This window comes from Thamnophis elegans, chromosome 13 (genome assembly GCF_009769535.1).
Source record: "Thamnophis elegans isolate rThaEle1 chromosome 13, rThaEle1.pri, whole genome shotgun sequence".
NCBI classification, from domain to species: Eukaryota; Metazoa; Chordata; class Lepidosauria; order Squamata; family Colubridae; genus Thamnophis; species Thamnophis elegans.
Window position 1 is genome coordinate 9,005,525 of NC_045553.1, and position 27,981 is coordinate 9,033,505.

The 27,981-nt window shown below is 42.8% G+C and overlaps 1 protein-coding gene across 1 annotated transcript; it reads left to right on the plus strand.

Moving 5' to 3' along the window:
* TOP3B (DNA topoisomerase III beta) lies at positions 1 to 27,977 on the plus strand. The gene is made up of 18 exons (XM_032229841.1): positions 1 to 215; positions 4,970 to 5,088; positions 6,344 to 6,475; positions 7,782 to 7,888; positions 8,456 to 8,530; positions 9,137 to 9,333; positions 11,317 to 11,473; positions 12,904 to 13,017; positions 14,244 to 14,334; positions 16,308 to 16,462; positions 17,737 to 17,842; positions 18,517 to 18,663; positions 19,440 to 19,613; positions 21,855 to 21,983; positions 23,458 to 23,607; positions 24,809 to 24,909; positions 25,672 to 25,873; positions 27,433 to 27,977. Exons 2-18 carry the CDS (start codon positions 5,019 to 5,021, stop codon positions 27,915 to 27,917), a joined length of 2,592 nt encoding a protein of 863 aa, XP_032085732.1. The 5' UTR covers positions 1 to 215; positions 4,970 to 5,018; the 3' UTR covers positions 27,918 to 27,977.
* The last annotated feature ends 4 nt before the right edge of the window (positions 27,978 to 27,981 follow it).

Below are 27,981 nucleotides of genomic sequence, written 5' to 3' on the forward strand. Positions count from 1 at the left end.
CCCGCTCCTCGGCTCCGCCCCGCCGGCGTGCAGCGAAGCAGTGGAGCAAAGCAGGCGGGGGATCCCCCTGGCGGGCTGGGAAGGGGGCTCCCTTGCACGCCCTTGCACGCTGCAGGGAGGTGAGCGAGCGAGCAAGCCTTTGCATCTTTCCCACGACTGGTTGGTTGGCTTTCCCACGAGAGACACGCGTTCCCGCGAGTGGGGCAGGAGGACAGGTAAGGTCGTGGGGTGGAAACTCTTAAGGAGAATGAGATATGTGTGTGTGCGTGAGAGAGAGCTATTCTTGTAGAATTTAAATCTTTCTCTGGCTGTTGTTCAGATTTGATCTCTGGCTTATAAATAAATCAATAAAACCTATTTATTAGGATTTTATTTTATTTGTTTATAAAGTTTTTTATTTCATTTATACAGTCATATCGTCTTTGCATTGCTTGTGTTTCCTTTATCAATACATACATATATCTGATATAACTATATCCATATCTTTATGCATATTTTACACCTCTTCTTTCGTACAGGCGTATATACATTTGATCCTCTCATATTTCTTATTTTTCATCTACAACCTATCTTGTATTTCCCCCTCTTATTGATTCTCTGGTTTTGTATTTGTTTCGTAGTTTCTTGATCTTTCTTCTCTTTGTCACTATCCTGGTTTTTTTCCTCTTTCCTCTAGCCAGTTATACCATAAGTCCCATTCTAAGTAGTACTCTGATTCCTCTTTGTCTTTTAGCTTTTTTTGCCAGCCTGTCCATTTCAGTGCATTCCCAAAAATATTTCGTCACATGTGATATTTATTAGGATTTTAACAATCTGTAAAATTTAAAGATGAAGTGGGAGAAAAGGACATTAGAGAAGAAAAAAAAAGGGGGGGGAGAAAATGTACAAATGTATTTCTATGGAATGATTGGCATCTTATTTTTCTCTCTCTCCTTTTAACAGTTTTTAATTCTCACCTGGTTCTTGACTTCTAATGGAGAGGAAATTGGCAAAAAAACCTTCGTAATTGCCTTTTAAACCAGAGTTGTGGCAGGACCAATTTGCCAGCAATATTTTTTTTTTATTGCTAGGACAGTTTGATGTCTGTTGCCAACTCTCCAATGCTGGAAGATTTTTGACGCTGGTAAAATTGATCATAGGCTCTTCTTTTGCCTGTTGACATTTTTATCAAAATAATAATAATAATAATCAAAACAATTCCTAACAAATAACTTAATATTTGTAACTAACTAACATAAGAATTCAATTTAGATTATTTGGGTAGGTAAAGATCCTAAAACAACTTTTGCCATGGCTGTATTTCTAATTGCCGCCTGAGGAATTTGTGCTTTATTAATAGCAAAGCTATAAAAAAAAATTATCACCTGTGGTTATGCTTTCTTTATTTTTGTCTGAACTGGATCTACATAACCCAGTTAATGCTTATTGCAGTACACAAATGGCCCTGATACAAGGTGGTTTGTTGAAAACCTGGGTTAAATTGTGTGAGACTTATTGTGTTTGCGAGAGTGCAGATATCATGTGATTGCTTAGCAGTTTAATCCTAACATAAAACAGAAGTAGCCATCCATTAATCATGGAGTGTAATTGAGAATTGGGCTGCATACAGGTTTAATATATTATATATTAAATATATATTTAAGGTTGTATCCTTTTATTCTTGATGAATGTATTTTATTCCCTTTATCTACACTGAGAGCATATGCCCCAAAGACAAATTCCTTGTGTGTCCAATCACACTTGGCCAATAAAGAATTATATTCTATTCTATTCCATTCCATTCTATGTAGTTAATATGTAGTGCAAAATTGGAGGGGGTGACCCGTTTAAGAGCTGTATGCAACAAAATTTCATTTTTAATGTATGCCAATTAGTGTACATTCAATGACAATAAAGTTATTCTATTCCATTCCATTCTCCTATTCTATTATTATTATACAATTGTATCACAGCGGCCAGTTGTTTCACCGGATTTGGCATTGGTTACTAGTCGGGCCCCACCCAGGGGCCTAGGACGTTGTAACGTATTTTCGTAATATGCGTGCAGATCCAAGCAGTGCGGCTTTTTGCATTTGACTGATGGCGATTTTGTCAATTTTTAACTGTTTTAAATGTAATTCCAGTGCTTTTGGAATAGCACCCAGTGTGCCAATTACCACTGGAATTATCACTGCTGGTTTTTGCCATAGTCATTGAATTTCGATTTTTAAGTCCTGGTATCTTGCGATTTTTTCATGTTCCTTCTCGGCGACCCTGCTGTCACCTGGTATTGCGATGTCTATGATTGTGACCTTATTTTTCTCAACCAGTGTGATGTCTAGTGTATTATGCGCCAGTATTTTGTCGGTTTGTATACGGAAATCCCACAAGATCTTGACCATCTGATTTTCGGTGACTTTTTCAGGCTGATGTTCCCACCAGTTTGTTGCTGTTTTAATATTATAATTTTTGCACAAATTCCAATGGATCATTTGTGCTACTGAATTGTGCCGCAATTTATAATCAGTCTGCGCAATTTTTTTACAGCAGCTGAGTATGTGATCAACAGTTTCATCAGCTTCTTTGCAAAGTCTGCATTTGGCATCATCAGAGGATTTTTCGATTTTGGCCTTAATGGCATTTGTGCGGATAGCTTGTTCTTGCGCAGCCAGGATTAGTGACTCTGTTTTTTTCTTTAATGTACCTGTTGTTAACCATAACCAAGTTTGTTCACTGTCCACTTTATCTTTTATTTTTTCCAGAAATTGGCCATGCAGTGCTTTGTTCTGCCAACTCCCCATTCTTGATTTTATCACATCTTTTCTGTATTCTTGTTTCGTCTGTTGGGCCTTCAGTAGATTTTTGTTCTTTACTTCGATTAATAGTTGTTCTTGATTTTCTTTTAAATAATCAGCCAGTGCATGTTTTTCTTCTTCAACTGTTTGCTTCACTTGTAATAATCCTCTGCCACCACCCCTTCGGGGCAGATATAGTCTATCAGTATCACCACGTGGATGTAAACTGTAGTGCATTGTCATTAGTTTCCTGGTTTTTCGGTCCAAAATATCCAAATCAGCTTGTGTCCAGTTAACTATACCAGCTGTGTATCTCATAACTGGTATTGCCCAGGTATTTATGGCCTTGATTGTATTTCCACCATTCAATTTAGATTTCAAAATTTTCCTAACTCTGTTGGTGTACTCTCGCCTGACAATAGTTTTTACTTCTCCATGCTTGATGTTATCCAACTGCAGAATGCCTAAGTATTTGTAGGCTTCATTTTCTTTGCATTTAATTAATTGGCCATTGGGCATTTCAATTCCCTCACATGCAGTGATTTTGCCCCTTTTTATGGATACAGTGGCGCATTTTTCCATGCCAAACTGCATTGAAATATCAGTGCTGAATACTCGGACTGTGTTTGTCAATGATTGGATTTCTATTTCTGACTTTCCATAGAGTTTCAAATCATCCATATATAGTAAATGCGAAATTTTTTCAGCTTCTTTGGCTGTTTGGTAGCCTAATTTCATTTTTTTTAAGATTACTGATAGTGGGATCATTGCGATGATGAAGAGAAGAGGTGAAAGTGAATCACCCTGGAAAATTCCTCGCTTGATATTAACCATTCCGTAGATCTCATTCCCTACTGCCAACTCAGTTCTCCATTGTTTCATCGCCTTTTCAGTAAAGTGGAAAATATAAAATATTATTATTATTATTATTATTATTGTTGTTGTTGGTGGTGGTTGCGCAGTCATCCAGATGTTCAGACTGGATTGGCATTTTTATCCACCTATCAAGTTCTTTTCCAAGCACTGGATTGGACAGGTGTTGTTTCAGGGTTTCCAAGGTCTCGTCGCAGGATGTAAGCTGTTCTTTCGTAACTGACTGTGGGGATTTTATCAATTCTGCTGCTCCAGGGGTGTTCCACCTTTATTATTATTCTGTTTGGTTGCACAGTCAGCCAGAATGTTTAGACTTTTTTTTGGGGGGGGGAAATAGGTAGCATTTTTATCCACCTATCAAGTTCTTCCCAAAGACCTGAGGTTGGCAGATGTGAATGTTTGATGGTGTAGGAATCGCAGGATGTAAGCTGCTCCAAATGAAGCTGCCTTTTGAAATTGACAGATGGGGATTTTGTCAATGCCGATGGTTGTGCAAGGGGTGCTCCAGATGTTTTGGGATTGCACCCAAGGCAGTTATGACAATTAGTACTATCCTTGATCCTGCCATAAGTCATTTTGTTAGTGCTTTTATAACTGAATGGTGGTTAAATGGTCAAGGTCTCCCTGAAGTGTGTTTTGCAAAGGGTTTGTACCCCATAAACATTTTCACACTAAATCTGGCACAATTATATTGGAAGGGAGTTTTCAAAAAGGGCATGTTAGGCACCAGGTGGGCAGATGTTCTGGCAAGCATACAGAGAGCCAGTTTGATCTAGTGGTCAAGGCACTAGACTAGAAAATAGGGGACTGTGAATTCTAGTGCTGCCTTAGCCATGAAAGCCAGCCTGGTGACTTTGGACCAACCACCAGGAGACGGTGAGTTCTAGTGCTGCTTTAGCCATGAAAGCCAGATGGGTAACTTTAGGCCAATCACCAGGAGACAGTGAGTTCTAGTGCTGCCTTAGCCATGAAAGCCTGCTGGGTGACTTTGGGCCAATCACCAGGAGACAGTGAGTTCTAGTGCTGCCTTAGCCATGAAAGCCCACTGGGTGACTTTGGGCCAATCACCAGGAGACAGTGAGTTCTAGTCCTGCCTTAGCCATGAAAGCCAGCTGGGTGACTTTGAGCCCTCTCTCTCAGCCCAACAACAAGGTTGTTTTTGCGGAGAAAATAGGAGGAGGAAGATGTTTTGGATATGTTCGCTACCTTGAGTTTGTAAAAATAATAAAGATGGGATACAAATAAATAGAGATAAGAGAAACTGAATTGTTCAGACTTCCTTTCCAAAGGATTCAATAATGTTATTTTTTTTTCTTGTTTAGGCTGAAATATTTTCGTCCAGTTTGAAGGCTTCATCACCATTTTCTGAAGATGAAGGTGGTCCTTATGGTAGCTGAGAAGCCCTCTCTGGCTCAGTCCATCGCCAAAATTCTTTCAAGAGGTATGGAAAAGAAAGGATATTCTGTTAATATTAATTACAGTTTTGAATGTCAATATTTTAAGTATCATTCGTTTATTCGTTCATTCATTCATGCAAATTAAATATAGCTTCTAAGTACATTGATAACGTATAAATATAAGGTCAGACAGACAGATTAACAGAGTTGGAAGGGACCTTGTAGGTCATCTAGTCCAACCCCCCCTGCCCAAGCAGGAGATCCTATGCCATTTCTGACTATTTACCCATATAGTATGGCTGTATTACTGTTATCCTTCTCATCTTTTCTCCTAACGTCCCTTATTGACATCCTCATTATTATGATGGTGATGATTATTACGCTCTTGTTTTGCATGTACACTGAGAGTTTTTACACTGGAGACAAATTCTTTGTGTGTGTCTAATCACACCAAATAAAGTATTCTGTTTCTATTTCTATAACTGCCCGTCTTAAGTCAACGACTCTGGGCAGCTTACAATTAAAAAAAAAGATTATTGTTAAAATACTAAAAATGTTTTAAAACAATAAAAACCATAGAAACATCCAAATTAAATTATCTGCCTGCCTGCCTGCCTGCCTGCCTGCCTGCCTGTTTATCTGTTTATCCGTCTATCTGTCCGTCCATCCACCCACCCACCCACCCACCCACCCACCCACCCACCCACCCACCCATCCATCCATCCATCCATCCATCCATCCATCCATCCATCTATCTATCTATCTATCTATCTATCTATCTATCTATCTATCTAAAGGGATGTGGTGGCTCAGTGGCTAAGAGGCTAAGCTTGTCGATCGAAAGGTCAGCAGTTTGGCGGTTCGAATCCCTAGCGCCACATAATGGAGTGAGCTCCCGTTACTTGTCCCAGCTTCTGTGCGCCTTCGGCGTTTAGTCATGCCAGCTACATGACCACGGAGATGTCTTTGGACAGCGCTGGCTCTTCGGCTTTGAAACGGAGATAAGCACACGCCCCCTAGAGTCAGGAACGACTAGGATATATGTGTGAGGGGAACCTTTACCTTTACATAAATATAATTATTGGGCTTTTCTGATGAACCTACAATAAAATAAAATGTTAATAGTGTACCTTAAAATCAAAACTGTTATCATACAACTAATGATGTATACTCTTATTTCATCCCCCCTCCCCCCCAAATTTTGCTTCTTTCCTGCAAAGATCTCTTTGAAGTGTAAACTTTAGATGATGTTTGTAATATTTGGCCTTCTTTTGTGATTGATGGTTCCCTTCGTTGTAGGAAACATGTCGTCTCGCAAAGGGTTAAACGGGGCGTGTTCTGTCTATGAATTCACCGGCCTTTTCATTGGACAAAGCGTCCACTTCAAGATGACGTCAGTATGTGGTCATGTGATGACACTGGATTTTATAGGTAAAATAATCATTCTTGGCTATTTTTCTTCTACTTTGCTGTAAGTTGAAAGCAAGAAGGATGCAGTGCAGAGCAGTTTCAAGGGAATGTCCGTCCCAACACTTTAGAAGTACAGATAGTCCGCGACCTACGGCCAAATTGAGCCCAACATTTATGTTGCAAAGTGAAGCATTTCTTGAGTAACCTTTCCCCCATTTTACAACTTTTCTTGCCACAGTTGTTAAGCAAATCATTGCACTGGTTAAGTTAGTAACACGGTTGTTAAGCGAATCAGGCTTCCCCATTGACTTGGCTTGTCTGAAGTTTGCAAAAACTGACCGTCGTACTGCAACTGTCATAAGTACGAACCATTTGCCAAACATCTGAATTTTGATCACGTGGCCATGGGGACGCGGCAACGGTCGTAAGGGTGAGAAATGGTCCCGGCCCTTATTTCTGTGCCGTTGTAACTTTGAACCATCACTAAGTGAACCATTGTAAGTCAAGGACTACGTGTATTCAGGCTGCAGAGCTCAGTTTATCAAAAACCATCCATGATGACTTTGTGAAAAATTAGCCAGAGGTGAGTAGAGGAGAGTAAAGAGAAGAGAAGAGAAAGTAGAAGAGAAAATAGAATAGAAAATAAAAAAGAAGAGAAAATAGAAGAGAAAAAAGAAGAGAATAGAAAATAGAAGAGAAAATAGAAGAGAAGAGAAAAGAGAATAGAAAAGAGAAAATGGAAGAGAAAATAGAAGAAAATAGAAAATAGAAGGGAAAATAGAAGAGAAAATAGAAGAGAAGAGAAAATAGAAGAGAAAATAGAAAAGAAGAGAAAATAGAAGAGAAGAGAAAATAGAAGAGAAGAGAAAATAGAAGAGAAAATAGAAAAGAAGAAAATAGAAGAAAAAGAAGAGAAGAGAAAAGTGGAGAGAAAATAGAATAGAAAATAGAAGAGAAGAGAAAAGAGAAGAGAAAAGAGAAGAGAATAACAGAGTTGGAAGGGACCTTGGAGGTCTTCTAGTCCAACCCCCTGCTCGGGCAGGAGACCTATACCATTTCAGACAAATGACTGTCCAATCTCTTTTTAAAAACTTCCAGCGATGCAGCATTTACAACTTCTGGTGTTCCACTGATTAATTGTTCTATACTGTCAGGAAATTTCTCCTTAGTTCTAGGCTGCTTCTCTCCTTGTTTAGCTTCCATCTGTTGCTTCTTGTCCTGCCCTCAGGTGCTTTGGGGAATTGCTTAACTCCCTCCTCTTGGTGGCAGCCCCCAAATAAATATTCTAATACTTTACCAAGATGATGATAATATCCGTCCTTTTTAGGAAAATACAACAACTGGGATAAAGTTGACCCCGCAGAACTTTTTAGTAAAGCGCCAACCGAAAAGAAAGAAGCCAACCCAAAGCTAAACATGGTGAAATTTTTACAGGTAATGAACACTTTGGAATTTGCTTACAAATTTAAATATTTATTGATTTGATGGTGAGTGTTAGGTTAATCTTTTTAAACTGGTCTGCGCCAACAAGCAAAGCCCCATCTGTGGAATCAGAGGTGGTATTCCTTTACCTTCTGTACCAGTTCACAGATGTGGGCGCGTGCATGCGCTTTCTCGTTGGCTTGCATGCGCCAACTTTGCGTATGCACACAGCCTTCCGCGCATGTGTTTTTGGTGAAAAAAAAGGGCCTAAGAGGGATGCCGTAGAGCCTGGGAAAGTGGGTGGGGCCACCCGCAATTTCCGCTACCGGTTTGTATGAACTGGGCCGAACTGGTAGAAAGCCACCTCTGCGTGGGATGCTGGCAGCACCAGTCTGCGGAAAAACCTTTCTCCGTGGAAGCGCCCAAACAGCCGGAGGCCGCTGACTTAGGGTCCATGCCACTCAGCCGTCTAAATTGGTAGAGGTTCTCGAAAATGGGATCTCAAGAGCTTGGCACATACCGAGCCGGATGGGCCATTGAACAGTGAATTAAAAATGTATCTTTTCTTTGATCTTTCAGGTGGAAGGGAGAGGTTGCGATTACGTTGTTCTGTGGCTGGATTGCGACAAGGAAGGAGAAAACATATGCTTTGAGGTATATCTCATCATCATCTTCTTTTAACGACCCCATAATCCCAGCCGGGGCAACTGAATGGAGCTGGGTGTTTACTGCCCCGATGCCCTTCCTGTTGCCAGGGTGGAGTTTTGTTCAGCAGATATATTCTCATTGTGCCCAGAGAGAGAAATATCTGCCTCTAGCTAGGATCGAACTCACAGCCTCCCGATTGTGAGGCGAGAGCTCCGCCTCTAGGCCACCACACCACTTGACTTAATACTCACAATCCTCTTAATCTTTTTTTAATGACCCCGTAATCCCTTGCGGGGTGGAGTCTGGGCAACTGAATGGAGCTGAGTGTTTACTGGCCGGATGCCCATCCCTGTCGCCATTGCAGAGTTATATTTGGCAGATATATTCTCATGGTGCCCAGAAAGAGAAATATCTACCTCTACCTAGGATTGAACTCACAGCCTCCCGATTGTGAGGCCAGAGCTCCACCTTTGAGGTATATGCCTGTAACATTTCCCTTAGCTTAACCGGGTTGAGCCTCCGAAAAGCATGCCGTTTGCCAAATACCTAAATCTTTACCGCATCACCACAAATACCTAAATCTTTACCGCATCACCACTTTCTTGGTTTTAGGTCCTGGATGCAACTCTCCCCGTGATGAATAAACCTCGTGGAGGTGAGAAGACGATCTACCGAGCCAAATTCAGCTCCATCACCGACACGGATATCTGCAACGCCATGAACCAATTGGGTGAACCCAACCACAATGAAGCTCTGTCGGTTGACGCACGACAAGAGTTAGATTTGAGGATCGGCTGTGCCTTTACGAGGTTCCTAACCTGATTTCTTATCTTGGCTTTTTTTTTTTTTTACTGGGACATTCGTGGAGAACTGGTTTGGCCATTCCATGCCCCTCTTTAATTGCACTACACAGAATAGAAGGTAGGATAACAGAGTTGGAAGGGACCTTGGAGGTCTTCTAGTCCAACCCCCTGCTTGAGCAGGAGACCCTATACCATTTCAGACAGGTGTCCAGTCTCTTCTTAAAAACTTCCAGTGTTGGAACATTCACAACTTCTGGAGGCAAGTCGTTCCACTGGTTAATTGTTCTAACTGTCAGGAAGTTTCTCCTTAGTTCTAAGTTGCTTCTCTCCTTGATTAGTTTCCACCCATTGCTTCTTGTTCTGCCCTCAGGTGCTTTGGGAAATAAGTTGACTCCCTCCTCTTTGTGGCAGCCCCTCAAATACTGGAATACTGCTATTATGTCCCCACTAGTCTTTCTTTTCTCTAGAATAGCCAAATCCAAATCAACAGAGAGATAGTTTCAAGGGAAGTGTTAATATATACACTTGGAAGACTGTCTCCAGTTCTGGTCACCACGATACAAAAAAGTTGTTGAGACTTTGGAAAGAGTGCAGAGAAGAGCAACAAAGCAGATTAGGGGACTGGAGGCTACGCCATAGGATGAGTGGCTAAGGGAACTGGGTATGTCTAGTCCAGTGGTCTCCAACCTTGGCAACTTTAAGACCTTTGCTGGCTGAGGAACTCTGGGAGTTGAAGTCCACAGGTCTTAAAGTTGCCAAGGTTGGAGATCACTGGTCTAGTCTAATGAAGAGAAGGACTAGGGGTGACATAATACCAGTCTTCCAGCACTGGAGAGGTTGTCACGTAGACGAGGGGGTCAACCAGTTCTCCAAAGCACAGGACGAGAATCAATGGATGGAAACGAATCAAGGAGAGAAGCAACCTAAAACTAAGGAGAAATTTCCTGACAGTGAGAACAATTAACCAGTGGGATGAATTCACAACTTCTAGAGGCAAGTCGTTCCACTGGTTAATTGTTCTCACTGCCAGGAAATTTCCTCCTTCGTTCTGAGTTGCTTCTCTCCTTGATTAGTTTTCATCCGTTGCTTCTTGTCTAGCCTTCGGGTGCTTTAAGTAGAGATGAGACAAACTTTTGTCTGAAGTGGTGTAGGGTTGGACAACAGGAAGTTGAACAAGAAGACCTCCAAAGTCTCTTCTAGGTGGTCTGTTATTCTGTTTTCTGCTTTGGAGAATAGCTTGACTCCCTCTTCTTTGTGGCAGCCCCTCAAATATTGGAAGACTGCTATCATGTCACCCCTCAGTCCTTCTTTCAACTAAATTAGACATACCCAGTTCTAGCAACTGTTCTTCATATGTTTCAGCCTCCAGTCCCCTGATCATCTTTGTTGCTCTTCTCTGCACCCTTTCTAGAGTCTCGACATCTTTTTGAAGGTGTGGTGACCAGAACTGGATGCAGAACTCTAGATGTGGTCTTACTAAGGCTTTATAGAGTGGTATTAGTACCTCACTTGATCTTGATTGTATCCCTCTGTTAATGCAATTTAGAATTGTGTTGGCTTTTTTGGCTGCTGCCGCACACTGGTCCTCTTATTCCTTATTATGTTCTCTCTTTATTCCTACAAGAAGGGACGTGGTGGCTCAGTGGCAAAGATGCTGAGCTTGTCGATCAGAAAGGTCAGCAGTTCTAATCCCTAGCGCCGGGTAATGGAGTGAGCCCCCCGTTACTCGTCCCAGCTTCTGCCAACCTATCAGTTCAAAAGCACATTAAAAAATGCAAGTAGAAAAATAGGAACCACCTTTGGTGGGAAGGGAACAGCATTCCGTGCGCCTTCAGGGGCATTGAGTCATGCCGGCCACATGACCATGGAGACATCTTCGGACAGCGCTGGCTCTTCAGCTTTGAAACAGAGATAAGCACTGCCCCCTAGAGTCAGAAATGACCAGTACATATGTGCGAGAGGAACCTTTACCTTTATTTATTCCTACAGGTTTCAGACAAAATATTTCCAGGGCAAATATGGCAATCTAGACAGCTCGCTGATCTCCTTTGGGCCTTGCCAGACACCCACGCTGGGGTTTTGTGTGGAGCGCCATGATAAAATCCAGTCCTTCAAACCCGAAACCTACTGGGTGTTGCAAGCCAAGGTAATCGGCGCCTGGTTCTTCCAGCCTCCGGTTGTTTGGGAATCGTACATCCCACCCCAAAATCATACAGGTAGTCCTTGATTTACAATTGTTCGTTTAGCGGCCATTCAAAGTTACCATGGCAATGAAAAATTACGGCAGTTGCAGTGTCCCGGGGTCATGGGATCCTCTTTTGCGACCTTCAAGTCAATGGGGAAGTCAAAGTGACTTAATATCCATGTGAATAGAAGAAAAGAGAATAGAATAGAACAGAATAGAATAAAAATAGAATAGAATAAAAATAGAATAGAGCAAATGAATAGAATAGAATAGAATAGAATGGAGAAAATGAATAGAACATAATAGATTAGGATGAGAAGAGAATGAGAATAAAATAGAGTAGAATAGAATAAAATAGAATAGAGAAAAGGAATAGAAGAGAACAGAACAGAATGGATTAGGATGAGAAGATAATAGGAATAGAATAGATTAGGATTAGAAGAGAATGAGAATAGAGTAGAGTAGAGTAGAGTAGAATAGAATATAGACAATGAATAGAAGAGAACAGAATGGATTAGGATGAGAAGCTAATAGGAATAGAATAGATTAGGATTAGAAGAATGGGAATAAAATAGAGTAGAATAGAATAAAATAGAATAGAATAGAGAAAATGAATAGAAGAGAACAGAACAGAATGGATTAGGATGGGAAGATAATAGGAATATAATAGATTAGGATTAGAAGAGAATGAGAATAAAATAGAGTAGAATAGAATAGAGAAAATGAATAGAACAGAACAGGATAGATTAGGATGAGAAGAGAATGAGAATAAAATAGAGTAGAATGGAGAAAATGAATAGAACAGAATAGATTAGGATGAGAAGATAATAGGAATAGAATAGATTAGATTAGAAGATAATGAGAATAAAATAGAGTAGAATAGAATAGAATAGAGAAAATGAGTAGAACGGAATAGAACAGAATAGATTAGGATGAGAAGATAATAGGAATAGAATACATTAGGATTATAAGAGAATGAGAGTAGAGTAGAATACTATAGGATATAATAGAATACAATATAGAATGGAATGGAATAAAATAACTTTATTGTCACTGAATGTATACTAATTGGCATACATAAAAAATGGAATTCCACAGCTCTTAAAGGGTCACCACCTCCAATTTTACACTACATATTAACTTAACAAATGCAATGGTTCACTTAACAACCAGCAAGCAAGGTCGTCAAACAGGGCAAAATTCACTAATGTTTCACTTAAAAACAGAAACGTTGGGCCCAGTTGCGGTCATAAATTGAGAACCCTCTGTATTTAGCTGAAACTTTCAGAATGCAGTCTGAAATGATCGTTGTGGCAAATCCTGATGGCGGATAGTATCCAAAGAACCTGAGATGCAGTATTTTGTTTTTCTAAAAGTTGTCTTCTTATCAGGTTACTCCCGAAAAAGACAGTTGTTTGACTCTGGAGTGGGACAGAGTCAGGATCTTTGACCGAGAAATTGCTCAGATGTTTTTGAACCTAACGAAAATGGCGAAGGAAGCCAAGGTACGTAAGACTACCTTAGCATTGTCTGCAAAAGAATTAGTGTTCCTTTCAGTGATAAATTTAATCTACCTTGTGTTGTAGATAATGATGTTAACTATGTTGTGGTTTACATTGGGATGCTTTTAAAGAATTGAATCTAAATAAAGGAAGTCCTTGACTTACAATACAATGAGAATCTATTCTATTCTATTTTCTATTCTATTCTATTTTTTATTCCATTTCTATTCTATTCCCATTCCCATTCCATTCCATTCTATTTTTTATTCTATTCCTATTCCATTCCTATTCTATTCTATTTTCTATTCTATTCTATTTTCTATTCTATTCCATTCCTATTCCATTCCTATTCCATTTCATTCTATTCCCATTCCATTCCATTCTATTTTCTAATCTATTCCTATTCCTATTCAATTTCTATTCCTATTCCTATTCTATTCTATTTCCTATTCTATTTCCTATTCTATTTTCTATTCTATTTTCTTTTCTATTCCATTCCAATTCCATTCCTATTCTATTCTATTCCCATTTCCATTCCATTCCATTCTATTTTCTATTCTATTCCTATTCCATTTCTATTCCTATTCTATTTATTCTATTCTATTCCAACTTATTCTATGCTATGCTATGCTATTCTCTATTCTATTCTATTCCCATTCCTATTTCTATTCTATTCTATTTTCTATTCTATTCTATTTTCTATTCTATTTTCTAATGTAGTCTATATTTTACTCTCTATTCTTAGTCTTATTCTTACTCTCTTCTCATCTCTTCTACGGCACTGAAAAAAGTGGGTCATCTCCATGGCAGCTCCATGGTCACGTGATCAAAATTCAGAAGCTTGACAACTGTTTCATACTTACGACGGTCGCACTATCCTGGGGTTACATGATCCTCTTTTACAACCTTCTGACAAGCAATGTCAATGGGGAAGCCAAAGTAATTTAACAGCCGTGTTTCTAACTTAACACCTCCAGTGGCTCACTTAACAACGGTGACAGAAAAGGTCATAAAAGGGGGCAAAATTGACTTAACGACGGTCTAGCTTAGCCACAGAAATTTTGAGCTTCATTGTGATCGTAAGCCCAGGATTCTTCCAATAGCGATGCGTAGTTTGCTATGGTCCTCTTGCTCTTGTGAGTTAGAGAGAATGAAATTTAAATAGTTATTCCTAGAACTTTGATTTATCAGGATAAAATGGTTAAGGGACATCTCATTTTTTTTTGCAGGTAGAATCTGTGAGTAAAAAGGAGAAAGTGAAACAACGACCTCTCGCTCTTAATACGGTGGAAATGTTGCGGGTTGCCAGCGCTGCTTTGGGTAAATATGGCAGGATTTCTTTATTTTTAAAAAAACAATACCAATGACACTTAGATTTATATACCACCACAATGCTTTATAGCCCTTTCTAAGTGGTTTACAGAGTCAGCCTCTTGCTCCCTGGGTCCTCATTTTATCCACCTCGGAAGGACAGAAAGCTGAGTCAACCTTGAGCCGGTCAGGATCGAACTGCTGGCGGGGAACAGAGTCAGCCTGCAATACTGCATTCTAACCACTGCGCCACCATGGCTCTTGATAATCTGATAATCAGAATAGAACTGGAAGGGACCTTGGAGGTCTTCTAGTCCAACCCCCTGCTCAAGCAGGAGACCCTATACCATTCCAGTCTCTTCTTAAAAACCTCCAGGGATGGAGCACTCACAACTTCTGGAGGCAAGTTGTTCCACTGGTCAATTGTTCTGTTAGGAAATTTCTCCTTAGTTGCTGTCCATTGTTTCTTGCAGAGGTGGGTTCCTACCAGTTTGCACCTATTCGGTAGAACCGGTTCGTCAAATCTACCGAACCGGTTAGAAGAGGTTCCACCAGTGGACCTGGAAAGCAGAAGAGGTTCCAAAAAATTTTGAAACCCACCACTGGCAAGGATCTTGTAACTTGACAGCTTTAAGACTTGCATGCTTCAATGCCAGAGTTTCTGAATAGCTACTTGGACCAACCTAAGTACTAATTCATAATTTCATATCCGGTCACATGGGCAGCAAGCCACTCCCATCCTGTCACATGGGTGGCAAGCCACTCCCACAAATGAGGCCACACCCACAGAGTAGGTTCCAACAATTTTTGAAACCCACCACTGGTTTCTTGCCTTGCCTTCTGGAGTTTGGAGAATAGCTTGACTCCCTTGTTAACAGAGTAGAACGGAATAACAGAGTTGGAAGGGACCTTGGGGGGTCTTCTAGTCCAACCCCTTGCTCCAGTCTTTTCTTTAAAATCTCCAATAATGGAGCACCCACAACTTCCAGAAGCAAACTGATTCCACTGATTGATTGTCCTCACTGTTAGTAAGTTTCTCCTTAATTGCAGATTGCTTCTCTCCTTGCTATAGTTCCCACGCATTGTTTCTTGTCCTTCCTCTTCTGGTGCTCTGGAAAATAAGTTGACCCCCTCCTCTTTGTTGTGGCAGCCCCTGAAATATTGGAAAACTGCTATCATGTCCTCCCCTAGTCCTTCTTTTCTCCAGATGGCCATACCCAATTCCTCCAACTGGGTTAGTATGTTTTAGAATAGCATAGCATGGCATGGCATAGCATAGCATAGCATAGAACAGTGTTTCTCAACCTTGGCTACTTGAAGATGTCTGGACTTCAACTCCCAGAATTCCCCAGCCAGCTAATGCTGGCTGGGGAATTCTGGGAGTTGAAGTCCAGACATCTTCAAGTTGCCAAGGTTGAGAAACACTGGCATAGAATAACAGAGTTGGAAGGGACCTTGGAGGTCTTCTAGCCCAACCCCCTGCCTAGGCAGGAAACCCTACACCACTTCAGGCAAATGGTTGTGCAATCTCTTCTTAAAAATGTCCATTGTTGGAGCATTCACAACTTCCGGAGGCAAGTTGTTCCACTGATTAATTGTTCTCGCTGTCAGGAAATTTCTCCTCAGTTCTAAGTTGCTTCTCTCCTTGATGAGTTTCCACCCATTGCTTCTTGTCCTGCCCTCAGGTGCTTTGGAGAATAGCTTGACTCCCTCTTCTTTGAGGCAACCCCTGAGATATTGGAAGGCTGCTATCATGTCACCCCTGGTCCTTCTTTCTATTAAACTAGACATACCCAGTTCCTGCAACCATTCTCCTAATTGCTCTTCTCTGAACTCCTTCCAAAGTCTCAACATCTTTTGTGTGATGTGGTGCGACTATGGGTTTTCAATCTATTCCCCCCTTCCTCCCAAAAAACCCCTGTTTTATAAATATAATCTTTATTGTCATTGTACTTAAATACAACGAAATTGGTTATCTGTAGGAATGGGACCACAGCATACTATGCAAATAGCTGAAAGGCTTTATACCCAAGGCTACATTAGCTACCCACGAACTGAAACAACTCATTATCCTGAAAACTTCGATTTGAAAGGCCCTTTGCGACAACAAGCGAATAATCCTTACTGGGCTGAATCCGTAAGTAATTGTCATTCATTTTGTTGCCAAAAGACACTTAAAAATCAGGGCAGACCTACCGCATTTTTTTGGAGTATAAGACGCACCTTTTTCCTCTCAAAAAAGAGGCTGAAAATCTGGGTGCGTCGTATACACTGAATAAAGCATTTTTGGCCTCCCGAAACCCCGCCCCCTTTGCAAAAATGGCCGTGCATAGTCTTTAGGAGGCTTCCAGAGTACTCCTGGGGGCTGGGGAGGGCAGAAATGAGTGAAAAACATGCCAATCTTTGCTCAATTTTGCCCCTTCAGCCGCCAGGAGCACTCTATAAGCCTCCCGAAGGCTATATAGGTTTGGTGTTTCCAGGAGTAGTGGAAACACCAAACCTGAAGTAGTCAGCAGCAGCCTGAAGATGACGAATGTGACTTCGTCAAAACGTCGCCAAGACATCTCCAATTCTACGCGGGAGAAAACCCGAACAACTAGAGACATATATATATATATATATGTATATGTATATGTATATGTATATGTATATGTATATGTATATGTATATGTATATGTATTTAGAGTCACAACCCCTGGTATGCCCAAATATGGGAGGAAGTCTACTGCTTCCATTCTCTGTCTATCGGCACGTCACAAGACACCATCCAGACAGAAACCCAATATTTTTACTGTTGCCTTTGTTACATTTGTGTTGTATTTGTGCTGATAAATAAATAAAGGGAGACTAGTATAGATCTATTTCAAGCTATTTAGCTCTCATCAGCTAGCCATACCCTTACTGGGATTAGAACCTGTGCTGTATTACATTTTAGGCAGATGTGTTATACAGCACAGGTTCTAATCCCATTAAGGGTATGGCTAGCTGATGAGAGCTAAATAGCTTGAAATAGATCTATACTAGTCTCCCTTTATTTATTTATCAGCACAAATATAACATATATACATACATACACACACACACACACACACACACACACACACATACATACATACACATATACGTATGTACGTACGTACGTACATACATACATACATACATACATACATCATATATATATATATATATATATATATATATATATATATATATATATATATATATGGGCCCGTTTTTGCAAAAAACAGGCCATTTTGGGGAGCTTTGCAGAGTGCAAAACCTTTTTTTTTAAAAAATTGCCTCTTCAAACCTTGGTGCATCTTAGACTCCGAAAAATACGGTAAATTCACAGAGGACTAACAACTGTTTGCCCTTGGCTCATGCATGCTCTATCTGTGGTTTTCTCCTAAGGTCAAAACATTATTGGCGGAAGGCATCAACAGGCCACGGAAAGGCCATGATGCTGGAGATCACCCTCCCATCACCCCAATGAGAGCTGCCTCTGAAGCAGAGTTAGGTGAGCAATTATTTCCTGTTTGCAAAACTGTTCTGAGCCAGCTCCCCAAACACGACAGTCCCTCTGATGTGAACTCAAAAGATTCCTTGATTAGGAGCGCCGGCAGCCCCCCACCCCACCCCAGCAAAAAGTTTCTCTCGCAGTTTAACAAGTTTGTCCGGCAGGGAGATGAATCTGCCACATCTATTCATCTCCACCTATTGCCTTCTATCACCAGAGCTAGGGTGGGGCTTCACTAGCAGCAGTAGCTCTTCCTGCTCCCAAGGACCGGCCCATAGATTTCCACTGCTCTCCTCTCCTCTGCTTTCTGTGCATCTGCACGTCAGGCACTGGACCCAGCTGTTCCTCCTCTTCCTCATCAGCCACCTCCAGACCTGGGGGCTGTTGACTCTCCATCTGAGGGCTGATGGACAGCCCAGGCTCCCACCTCTGTCTCTCTCCTTCCAGCTCCATTCCCTCTTCCCCCTCGGAGCTCCCAGGCTGTCCTGATGCTGACCCTGACTCCCACGCCTCCTCCTCCTCCTCCTCCTCTGATTCGGCTGATGGAGGGGCCGGTAGCCACGACAGGCTACAACAAAAAGACTCCGGAAACATGGCAAGCTGTCTTTGACGGACAGGCCATCCATTTAGCAACTGGTGAAAATGATGACAGCAGCACCTCTGTGTTTTTCCAGGGAGTGATGGATGGAGGCTGTTCGAATACATTACAAGGCATTTTATCGCCACTATCAGTGCTGACTGTAAATACCTTCAAACTACTATTGCGTGCAGTGTCGCAACCGAACGTTTCACCTGCATAGGAAAGACAGTTCTTTCGCCAGGTAGGAAAGAGTTTAAGAAACAACATGCTGCTTCCCAGCAGCTCAATTGGGATTTTTCTTCTTTTTGTAATTTTTCTTTTCTTTCCTTCCTTCCTTCCTTCCTTCCTTCCTTCCTTCCTTCCTTCCTTCCTTTCTATCGCTTAGAGCAGTGTTTCTCAACCTTGGCAACTTGAAGACGTCTGGACTTCAACTCCCAGAATTCCCCAGCCAGCGAATGCTGGCTGGGGAATTCTGGGAGTTGCAGTCCAGAGGTCTTCAAGTTGCCAAGGTTGAGAAACACTGGCTTAGAGAAGGCTGTGAAGCGGTATATGTCTAAGTTCTATTTCTTTCTTTCTCTTTCCTTTCTTTCTCTCTCCCCTCCCTCCCTTCCTTCCTTTCTTTCCTTTTTCTTTTCTTTCTTTCCTTTCTGTCTCCCCTCCTTCCCTCCCTCCTTTCCTCCCTTCTCTTTGTTTCTCTTCTATCTTTTTTGTTTATTTCTTTCTCTCCCCTCCCTCGCTCCCCCTCCCTCTCTCTGTCTCTTCCTCCCTTCCTTTCTTTCTCTCCTTCCTTCTCTTTGTTTCTTTGCTTCTCTCCTACCTTTTTTTGTTTCTTTCTTTGTTTTCTTTTTCTTTCATTCCCTCCCTCCCTCCCTCCCACCCTCGTTCTTTATAAACCTTTGAATACAAAAATTACAAAAAAATACGACTTAGCTCTTTTTAAAAAATCATCTAAGATTGGTGCAGAATTACCACTTGCTTTTTTAAAAAGATATTTTTTTAAAAAAAATATTGTTACAGGGTTTACTGAAGTGATGCCTTGGCAAAGCATCCCGTTGGAAGAGAGCCTGCCCATCTGTGACAGAGGAGACCTCTTCCCTGTGAGCGAAGTGAAGCTCCTGGAGAAGCAGACGTGCCCGCCCGATTATCTGACGGAAGCGGAACTCATTACCTTGATGGAAAAACATGGGATAGGTAGGGAGATGGTCCTTTCTAGTGGCATGTTTAGCCTAAGGGGGTGGAAAGGATCTTTCTTCAGATGATGGTCATCTCACATTTCTTCCAAGGTTTAGGAAGAGGAGGTGGCGATGGTAAGGTTGACTATGAAGGGTGGGTGTTCTGACCCCCCTCGTTCCACACCAAAGCACACACCGAGCCAGAGATAAATTACAGCATTTAATTAACAGACAAACATGTCCTTGACAGCAACCCAGCACAGACAAGCTTGGGCAGCAATAAACACAGATAAGGGCTTGGCAGCAATCCAGCCTGCCAAGCTCCTACAAAGTTCTCCGGCATTCGATTCTGTGTTGACTTCTGCAAAGAGGAGCGTGTGCACAAGTAGCTTTTTATAGTCTAGAGAGGAGTCTAATGACCACCAGCTGAGCACAATCACTTCCTGTAATTGCGGAATTGTTCCTGGCGCCTAGTAGCTCTTCGATAGTGTGCATCCAGGAACAACTCACTCCTGGCCTCCGGCTCACTCTCCCTTGTCTCCTCCCCACTGGTCCAAGGCTCAGGTGCCTCCTGGTGGCCAACCAGCCTCTCTGCGCCCTGCTCGGAGTCGGAACCCTGTCCAGGGTCCTCCACATCCTCCAGAGCCAACTCATAGGGCCCCTCGCTGTCGGAGTCTGGTGGCAGCTCCAACGGCACCTGCTGGGCTACAACAGATGGGTGTGAATAAGTGTGAGAGGAAGAGCTTTGTTCCATTAATTCACTAATTGTGGTCATTCATTCGTGGTGTCAGGGTTCCAAATAGCATCCAAAAGTAAATCAGAGTCCAAGGCAAAGGATTGCTCAAAGTTCCAATTTATTAAGAGAGCCACATTGGCACATTTGGGAAAACCCGAATCTGAAAGCTTCCCGGTTTTCCCCATGCAGTTGAAAGTTCAAGATCTTGCCCCTACGCCTACAAGTCCATCCCATGATCCAATCTCCCACTGCCATGATGACAGATTCCGCCAATCCAATTCCGGTCAGGTGCGAAGACAAAAGATGACCTTGGCTTTCTAGAAAGAATGTTGTTATGGCTACATACCATCTAACTCCGTACAATCCTCCCCTCCCATTTTCCCACAATAGAAAAAAGCATAGCAGAATAATAGAAAGTGTGGTAGGCCGAAGACCCAAAAGAAAAGATGGTCGCAGTCCTGACACATGGTGTAGTGGCCAAGTTCTGGTTTACAGAAGATCTTAAGACCATCACCAGAAGTTCTGGAGGGTAAATAACAACACAGAGAATGAAGGAACTCAAGAATTTGCTTCTTTGAGGATCAAATCTGTATTTCCAGTTTTTGGAGACAACTTCCAGATGTCTCGTAGAGAGGAGAGGTCTGGTAGCCCTCCAGGTGCTGCTGAACACATGTTCTACCTTCAGAGCTGGCCACGTTGATGAAGGCAGGGGTGGACTTCAAAATTTTTAGCAAGGGGTTCTCTGCCCAGTTGCTGGGTGTGTGTGGCCATGGTAGCATGGCCTAGTCGGGCTCCTGCACCAGGGTGATGATGTTTTTGCCCTCCCCGGGCTCCAGAGGCTCAAGCCTCCAGTAGGGTGAAAATAGCTTTTGTAAAGCTATTAAAACCTGGCTTTTCCGGCAGGCCTGGGGCTGTTTTGATTGAGGTCCAGCCCCCCTTTGATTGGGTGCATGTTGTGTTTTCTTCTTAATCTTGTTGTATCTTATTGTTTTAATCCTTTTGTAACATTTTTCATTTCTGTAAACCGCCCGGAGTCCTTCGGGATTGGGCGGCCTATAAATTCAATAAATGAAATGAAATGAAAATGAAATAGCCTCCCCAGTCTCCGGAGACCCTCCGGAAATGGGCTCATTTCTGGGTTTCCTGAACTTTCAGTAGGCCCGTTTTTCACCCTCCCTGAGCCTCCACACGCACCCTGCACTTAGCTGCATCCAAAACAGGCCACGTGGGGGACTCCTGGGAGAGGCAGAGTGGGGTGGGCAGGGCCAGTTAAGGAGTGGGATTTGTGGGGGGGGGGGGTCTCCAAACGGCACAGAATCTTAGCTTGCAGTTCTCCCAAACCCCTGCGAACGCCCAGCAGTCCACCTCTGGATGAAGGCTTTTGGAAGTTGTAGTTTGCCCAGATCCTGAGGACCACACACCTTCAATGGCTTAAATTGCCATATCATGAGCTTATCAAACCAGCCAACCTTTGGAACAACAGTGAAGGGCTGGATCAAACAATTAATACTCTGTTGTTGTTAGGAACGGATGCCAGCATTCCTGTCCATATCAACAACATCTGCCAACGCAACTACGTGACTGTGGAAGCGGGCCGAAGATTGAAACCTACCAACCTGGGCATAGTTTTGGTACACGGCTACTACAAAATAGGTGACGTTGAATTTTGCGGTGGGGGAAGGACAACACTAGGGAAATTGAAGGAGTAAAGTTGTGTCTTAGGGCGAGGTTATTTGAAGGACCCCCTCGATCTCGCATGGAGAAGTTCACCTATTTTTCTTGGCCATTGAAGAGAAAGTGGTCAGTTCCCAGAATTCCCCAGTCTGCATGCTTTAAGATTGGTGGACTTCAAATCCCAGAATTCCCCAGTCTGCATGCTTTAAGATTGGTGGACTTCAAATCCCAGAATTCCCCAGTCTACATGCTTTAAGACAGGTGGACTTCAACTTCCAGAATTCCCCAGTCTGCATACTTTTAAGATTGGTGGACTTCAAATCCCAGAATTCCCCAGTCTTCATGCTTTACGATTGGTGGACTTCAACTTCCAGAATTCCCCAGTCTGCATGCTTTAAGATTGGTGGACTTCAAATCCCAGAATTCCCCAGTCTGCATACTTTAAGATTTGTGGACTTCAAATCCCAGAATTCCCCAGTCTGCATGCTTTAAGATCGGTGGACTTCAAATCCCAGAATTCCCCAGTCTGCATGCTTTAAGATCGGTGGACTTCAAATCCCAGAATTCCCCAGTTTTCATGCTTTAAGATTGGTGGACTTCAACTTCCAGAATTCCCCAGTTTGCATGCTTTAAGACAGGTAGAACTTCAACTTCCAGAATTCCCCAGTCTGCATACTTTAAGATTGGTGGACTTCAAATCCCAGAATTCCCCAGTCTGCATGCTTTAAGACAGGTGGACTTCAAATCCCAGAATTCCCCAGTCTGCATGCTTTAAGACAGGTGGACTTCAATTTCCAGAATTCCCCAGTCTGCATGCTTTAAGATTGGTGGACTTCAACTTCCAGAATTCCCCATGGTTGGGGAATACTGGGTGTGCGTAGTCGACAACTCTTAAAGTTACTGAGTTTGAAAACTACATTTCGGGGTTCCAAATAGCATCCAAAAGTAAATCAGAGTTCAAGGCAAAGTACTGCTCAAAGTTCCAATTTATTAAGAGAGCCATGTTGGCACATCTGGGGAAACCTGAATCTGAAAGCTTCCCAGTTTCCCCCACCTAGTTGAAAGTTCAAGATCTTGCCCCCACACCCACAAGCCCATCCCATGGTCCAATCTCCCATGGCCATGCTGGCAGCTTCCACTATCCAATTCCGGTTAGGTGCAGAGACAAAGGATGACCTTGGCTTTCTAGAAAGAATGTTGTTATGGCTACGTAGCATCTCGCTCCTTACAATCCCCTCCTCCCATTTTCCAACAATAAAAAATGCATAGCAGAATAATATAAAGTGTGGCAGGCCGAAGATCCAAAAGAAAAGATGGCTGCAGGCCTGACACCGGAGATCTAAGAAGACTGTCTCTGCATTTTGGACAAATCCTGCATGTTTCTCCCAGGTTGACTTTCCTTTGAACATCCCGCAAACTTTTAATCTATTTTCGCCTCTTCCCACCTGTTCAGATGCGGAACTGGTGCTCCCCACCATCCGTAGCGCGGTGGAGAAGCAGCTCAACCTGATTGCTCAAGGGAAAGCCAATTTCAACCAGGTACTGGAGCACACCTTGGATATCTTCAAAAGGAAGTTCCATTACTTTGTGGATTCCATTGCTGGTAGGTCTCAACTCTTTTAATGGGTGCGTGGCCAGCGTTTTAGAATGCACAGTCATTGAAAGAAAAATAACACGCTGGTATATGAGCCAGTGGGACGCGGTGGCTCAGGGTCTAAGACGCTGAGCTTGTTGATCAGAAAGGTCGATCAGTTCGGCGGTTCGAATCCCTAGCGCTGCATAATGGAGTGAGCTCTTGTTACTTGTCCCAGCTTTTGCCAACCTAGCAGTTCGAAAGCACGTAAAAAGTGCAAGTAGAAAAATAGGAATCACCTTTGGTGGGAAGGGAACAGCATTCCATGCGCTTTTAGTGTTGAGTCCTGCCGGCCACCTGACCATGGAGACATCTTTGGACAGCGCTGGCTCTTCGGCTTAGAAATGGAGATGAGCACCGCCCCCTAGAGTCAGGAATGACTAGCACATATGTGCCAGGGGAACCTTTACCTATATGAGTCAAGAGTTTATACTGCTGTATACCTAAGAATTATATTCTCCCTCCCCCTCCCTTTTTTTTCTTTCTCTCTGACTTTGTTTTGCTTTTTCAGTTCATTTTTACTTAGTGAAAATAGAGATTTATTTTTTTAAAGAAGAATTTGCAGTCATGACATGGTAGTTGGGAGAGAAATTTTCATCCACCTAATTGTAACTTTGCTTCTGACGAATTGTCGAACCATTCAGTGGTTTTGTTATTTCTGGTTATGAATATGAAAGAGTTATTATTACAGGGTTATACAGATATATCTAGAGTAGATAAAATATAATTGTATAACAGCTGTAGATAAGAACGCTCTTCCTTCCTTCCTTTTCTTTCTCTTCCTCCTTCTTTCTGTCTGCCTGTCTTTCTTTTTATCCCTCTTCCCTCCTTTCCCCCATCTTCCTTCCTTCCTTTTTCTTCTTTCTCTTCCTCCTTCTTTCTGTCTGCCTATCTTTTTTTCTTTTTATTCCTCTTTCTTCCCTCCCCTTCCCCTCCATCTTTCTTCCTTACTTCCTCACTTTTTTCTTCCATTTCTTTTCTATGTATTTGTCACTTTTTCTTACTCTAAAAACAATGTTATTATTAAATAAGGTTTTTTTCCCCCAAAGTAAATACATATTTAGAGAAAAATAGAAAACATTGTTTTTTAAAATAGAAAAGGTGATAGAGGTGCACACTTTCAAAACTTCCTTTTTTTTTTTTTGTCCCACCTGCCCTCCCTTCCCTCCAGGTATGGATGAGTTAATGGAAGTGTCTTTTTCACCTCTGGCTGCCACAGGGAAGCCCCTATCCCGATGCGGCAAATGTCATCGTTTTATGAAGTACATCCAGGTAAAAAACATCTGGAGTTGAAGCTGATGTAAGGAAAGAGATCTGTGATGCAATTTTTTTTAACGGTTGCATGCATTTTTTATGCATTTATGGAAAGCTTCCTATTATTTATTTCTTTAAAATGTAGTACAGGTAGTCCTTAATTTAGAAATGGATCAAATGATTTGTTTGTTAAGGTGGAAAGCATGATTGTTTTTATAAGACTAAATATCCTTTATGGAATTTTATCTATATACATTTATAAAAATGGCTCTGTGTGTGTGTGTGTGTATGTATGTTCCAGCATAATTCTGGAGCAATTTCAATTCTCAAGCAATTTCAACGAAACTTGGTACAAAGATGACTTACTCTCTGGAAAAAAATACTGTGGGGGTAAGACACCCCTAACGCCCCTCGGGGTGTGTGTCCTGTTAAGTTACAGCCTGTTGTGCCTTAAAATGGCTTCTACCATACTGCCGCAAAATGGCTTCTACTGTACAGCGCAGTGAAGTCGCCATGGTAATGGCTTCATAGTACTCCACAAGGGGGCTCCCTCTGGTAATGGGGAAAATCCAACATTAGAAATTACGATTGGTCTGGATATTTTCAACAAAATCAGAGTTTTTCCTATCTAATAAAAGATTAGGATAAATAAATATCCGGACAACGCTGGGTTATCAGCTATTTTATAACTAAAAATGGAATCTAAATGAAATGGTTCTTCTTTCAGAAACTATTTTCTTAAAAGTGTTGAGCTTTATTCCTTTGTTTCTTGTGTTTTAGGCCAAGCCAAGCCGTCTCCACTGCTCACACTGCGACGAGACCTACAGCCTTCCCCAGAATGGGACGATCAAACTCTACAAAGAGTTGCGATGCCCTCTGGATGATTTTGAGCTGGTGCTGTGGTCTTCCGGTTCCAGGGGGAAGAGTTACCCCCTTTGCCCTTACTGTTACAATAACCCTCCTTTTAGGGATATGAAGAAAGGTGAGATTTTGCAGGAGGAGATATAAACTTACAAAACAATATATTGTATTGTAATACAATACAATATATTGCATTATAACTTATAATACAAATACAATATAGTCTTGTATTTTCTCTACCTTGGCCAATTGAAGACGGATGGACTTCAATCCCAGAATTTGGGGAGTTGAAATCCCCGCACTTTAAAGCTTGGGGAATTCTGGGAGTTTAAGTCACTCCTCTTAAATCACACTGCCTGGGGAATTCTGGGAGTTTAAATCCTCTTAAAGCACACTGGCTGGGGAATTCTGGGAGTTCACGTGACCTGTCTTAAAGCACAGTGGCTGGAGAATTCTAGGAGTTGAAGTCCACCTACCTTCAAATAGCCAAATTTAAGAAACAACATTAATGTTGATTGGTACCGATTTCTCTGCTTTATTCTAAGCATGCTATGGCTGCAGCTGATTTTTTCAGCTGGAATCCGCGCATCTATTTTGGGACGCTGAAGATTGCTAGGGATCCGATGTTAACTTGGAATCGGATCTGTCCTTGCTCGAGGCCTAATTTGGCTCCTGTAGATTTCCTTCCAGCCGTGACCAGCAATTCCTGCCATGAATTTTCAGGTTCCCTCCCATTTCCCATCATTGCTGGAAGATCTTCAAGGGAAGGAATTTGGCTGAACTTACAAGATTTTTATCCTGCAAGTGATCCATCCCTAAAGATGGCATTTTCACTCAGGGTAAAAAAAGGATCCCGTTACACCCAAATTTCATTGGCTTGAATCTCCTAGAAAAAAGGAGTAACGAATGATAAACTATAGAAAATGTGTTGTGGCCCGCAGCAGATTCAGACAGTGAGGAGGCTGGGGAGGAACATGGGCCAGTCCTGGAGTCTGGGAAAGGCTCGGATGAGAGCTCTGTGTCGGAAGCAGAGAGGGGGCCAGAGCCCTATGCCAGTTATCAGCTGCCTTCAGAGTCAGACATCAGTGGGGCAGAAGAACAGCTGGAGCCTGTTCCCAGTGAGCGCATGCGCAGAGTTGCCAGACGAAGGGAGCAGCTAAAGAACAGGGGTTGACTTGGGAGTAAGGCCACAGGGAGACGATGAATAGCTCCGCACATGCGCACACTGGGAACAGGCTCCAGTTGTTCCTCTGCCTCACTGCTGTCTGGCTCCGAAGGCAGCTGAGAACTGCCTTGGCCCCCTCTCTGCCTCCCACGCAGAGCCCTCGTCCGAGCCCTCCCCAGCCTCCAGGACTGGCCCATGTTCCTCTCCAACACAACAGTTAATCCCTTGACCATGGGGACGCTGGGAAGGTGGTATCAGTGAAAAACGGTCGTAAGTCACTTCATTCAGCGCCTTACTCCTGAGTCAACCCCTGTTCTTTAGCTGTTCCCTTCGTCTGCCAACTCTGGGAATGCGCACACTGGGAGCAGGCTCCAGCTGTTCTTCTGCCTCACTGACGTCGTAACTTTGAATGGTCCCTCCGCCAACTGTTGTGACTCGAGAACTACCTGTATTTATTTTATAAACCCAGCTGCTGCTTCTTCTTCTTCTTCTTGCTCCCCCCCCCCCGCCACCAGGAATGGGTTGCAACGAATGCACCCACCCCAACTGCCAACATTCGCTGAACCTGCTTGGCATCGGCCAGTGCGTCGAGTGCGAAAGTGGGGTCTTGGTGTTGGATCCCATCTCCGGGCCCAAGTGGAAAATGGCCTGCAACAAATGCAACGTGGTGGTGCACTTCTTCGAAAACGCCCACAGGGTGCGGGTCTCGGCCGAGACGTGTGACACCTGCGACGCTGCCCTGGTGGACGTGGATTTCAACAAGGCCAAGTCGCCGCTGCCCGGCGGCGAGACCCAGCACGCCGGCTGCGTCTTCTGCGACCCCGTCTTCCAGGACCTGGTGGAATTGAAGCACGCGGCCATGAAACACCCCATGCACCGGGGCGGGCAGGGCAAGCGGCAGGGGCGAGGGAGAGGAGGCAAGGGACGGCGGCTTGGGGGCCGTCAGCCCCCGAAAAAGCCGAAAGACAAGATGGCGGCCCTCGCAGCTTATTTTGTATGATGCGTCGTTGGTGCCCGGAAGCCTTTCGTAATAAAATCCCCCCCACCCAAAAGAATGAAATATT

What these genes read in the sequence shown, in the direction of transcription:
- TOP3B (XM_032229841.1), top strand. Translation starts at nt 5,019, where the DNA reads ATGAAGGTGGTCCTTATGGTAGCTGAGAAGCCCTCTCTGGCTCAGTCC. An exon ending in AAATGGCGAAGGAAGCCAAG is followed by an intron (nt 13,018 to 14,243) that starts GTACGTAAGACT and finishes TTTTTTTTGCAG; the next exon opens with GTAGAATCTGTGAGTAAAAA. An exon ending in ACACGGCTACTACAAAATAG is followed by an intron (nt 21,984 to 23,457) that starts GTGACGTTGAAT and finishes CCACCTGTTCAG; the next exon opens with ATGCGGAACTGGTGCTCCCC.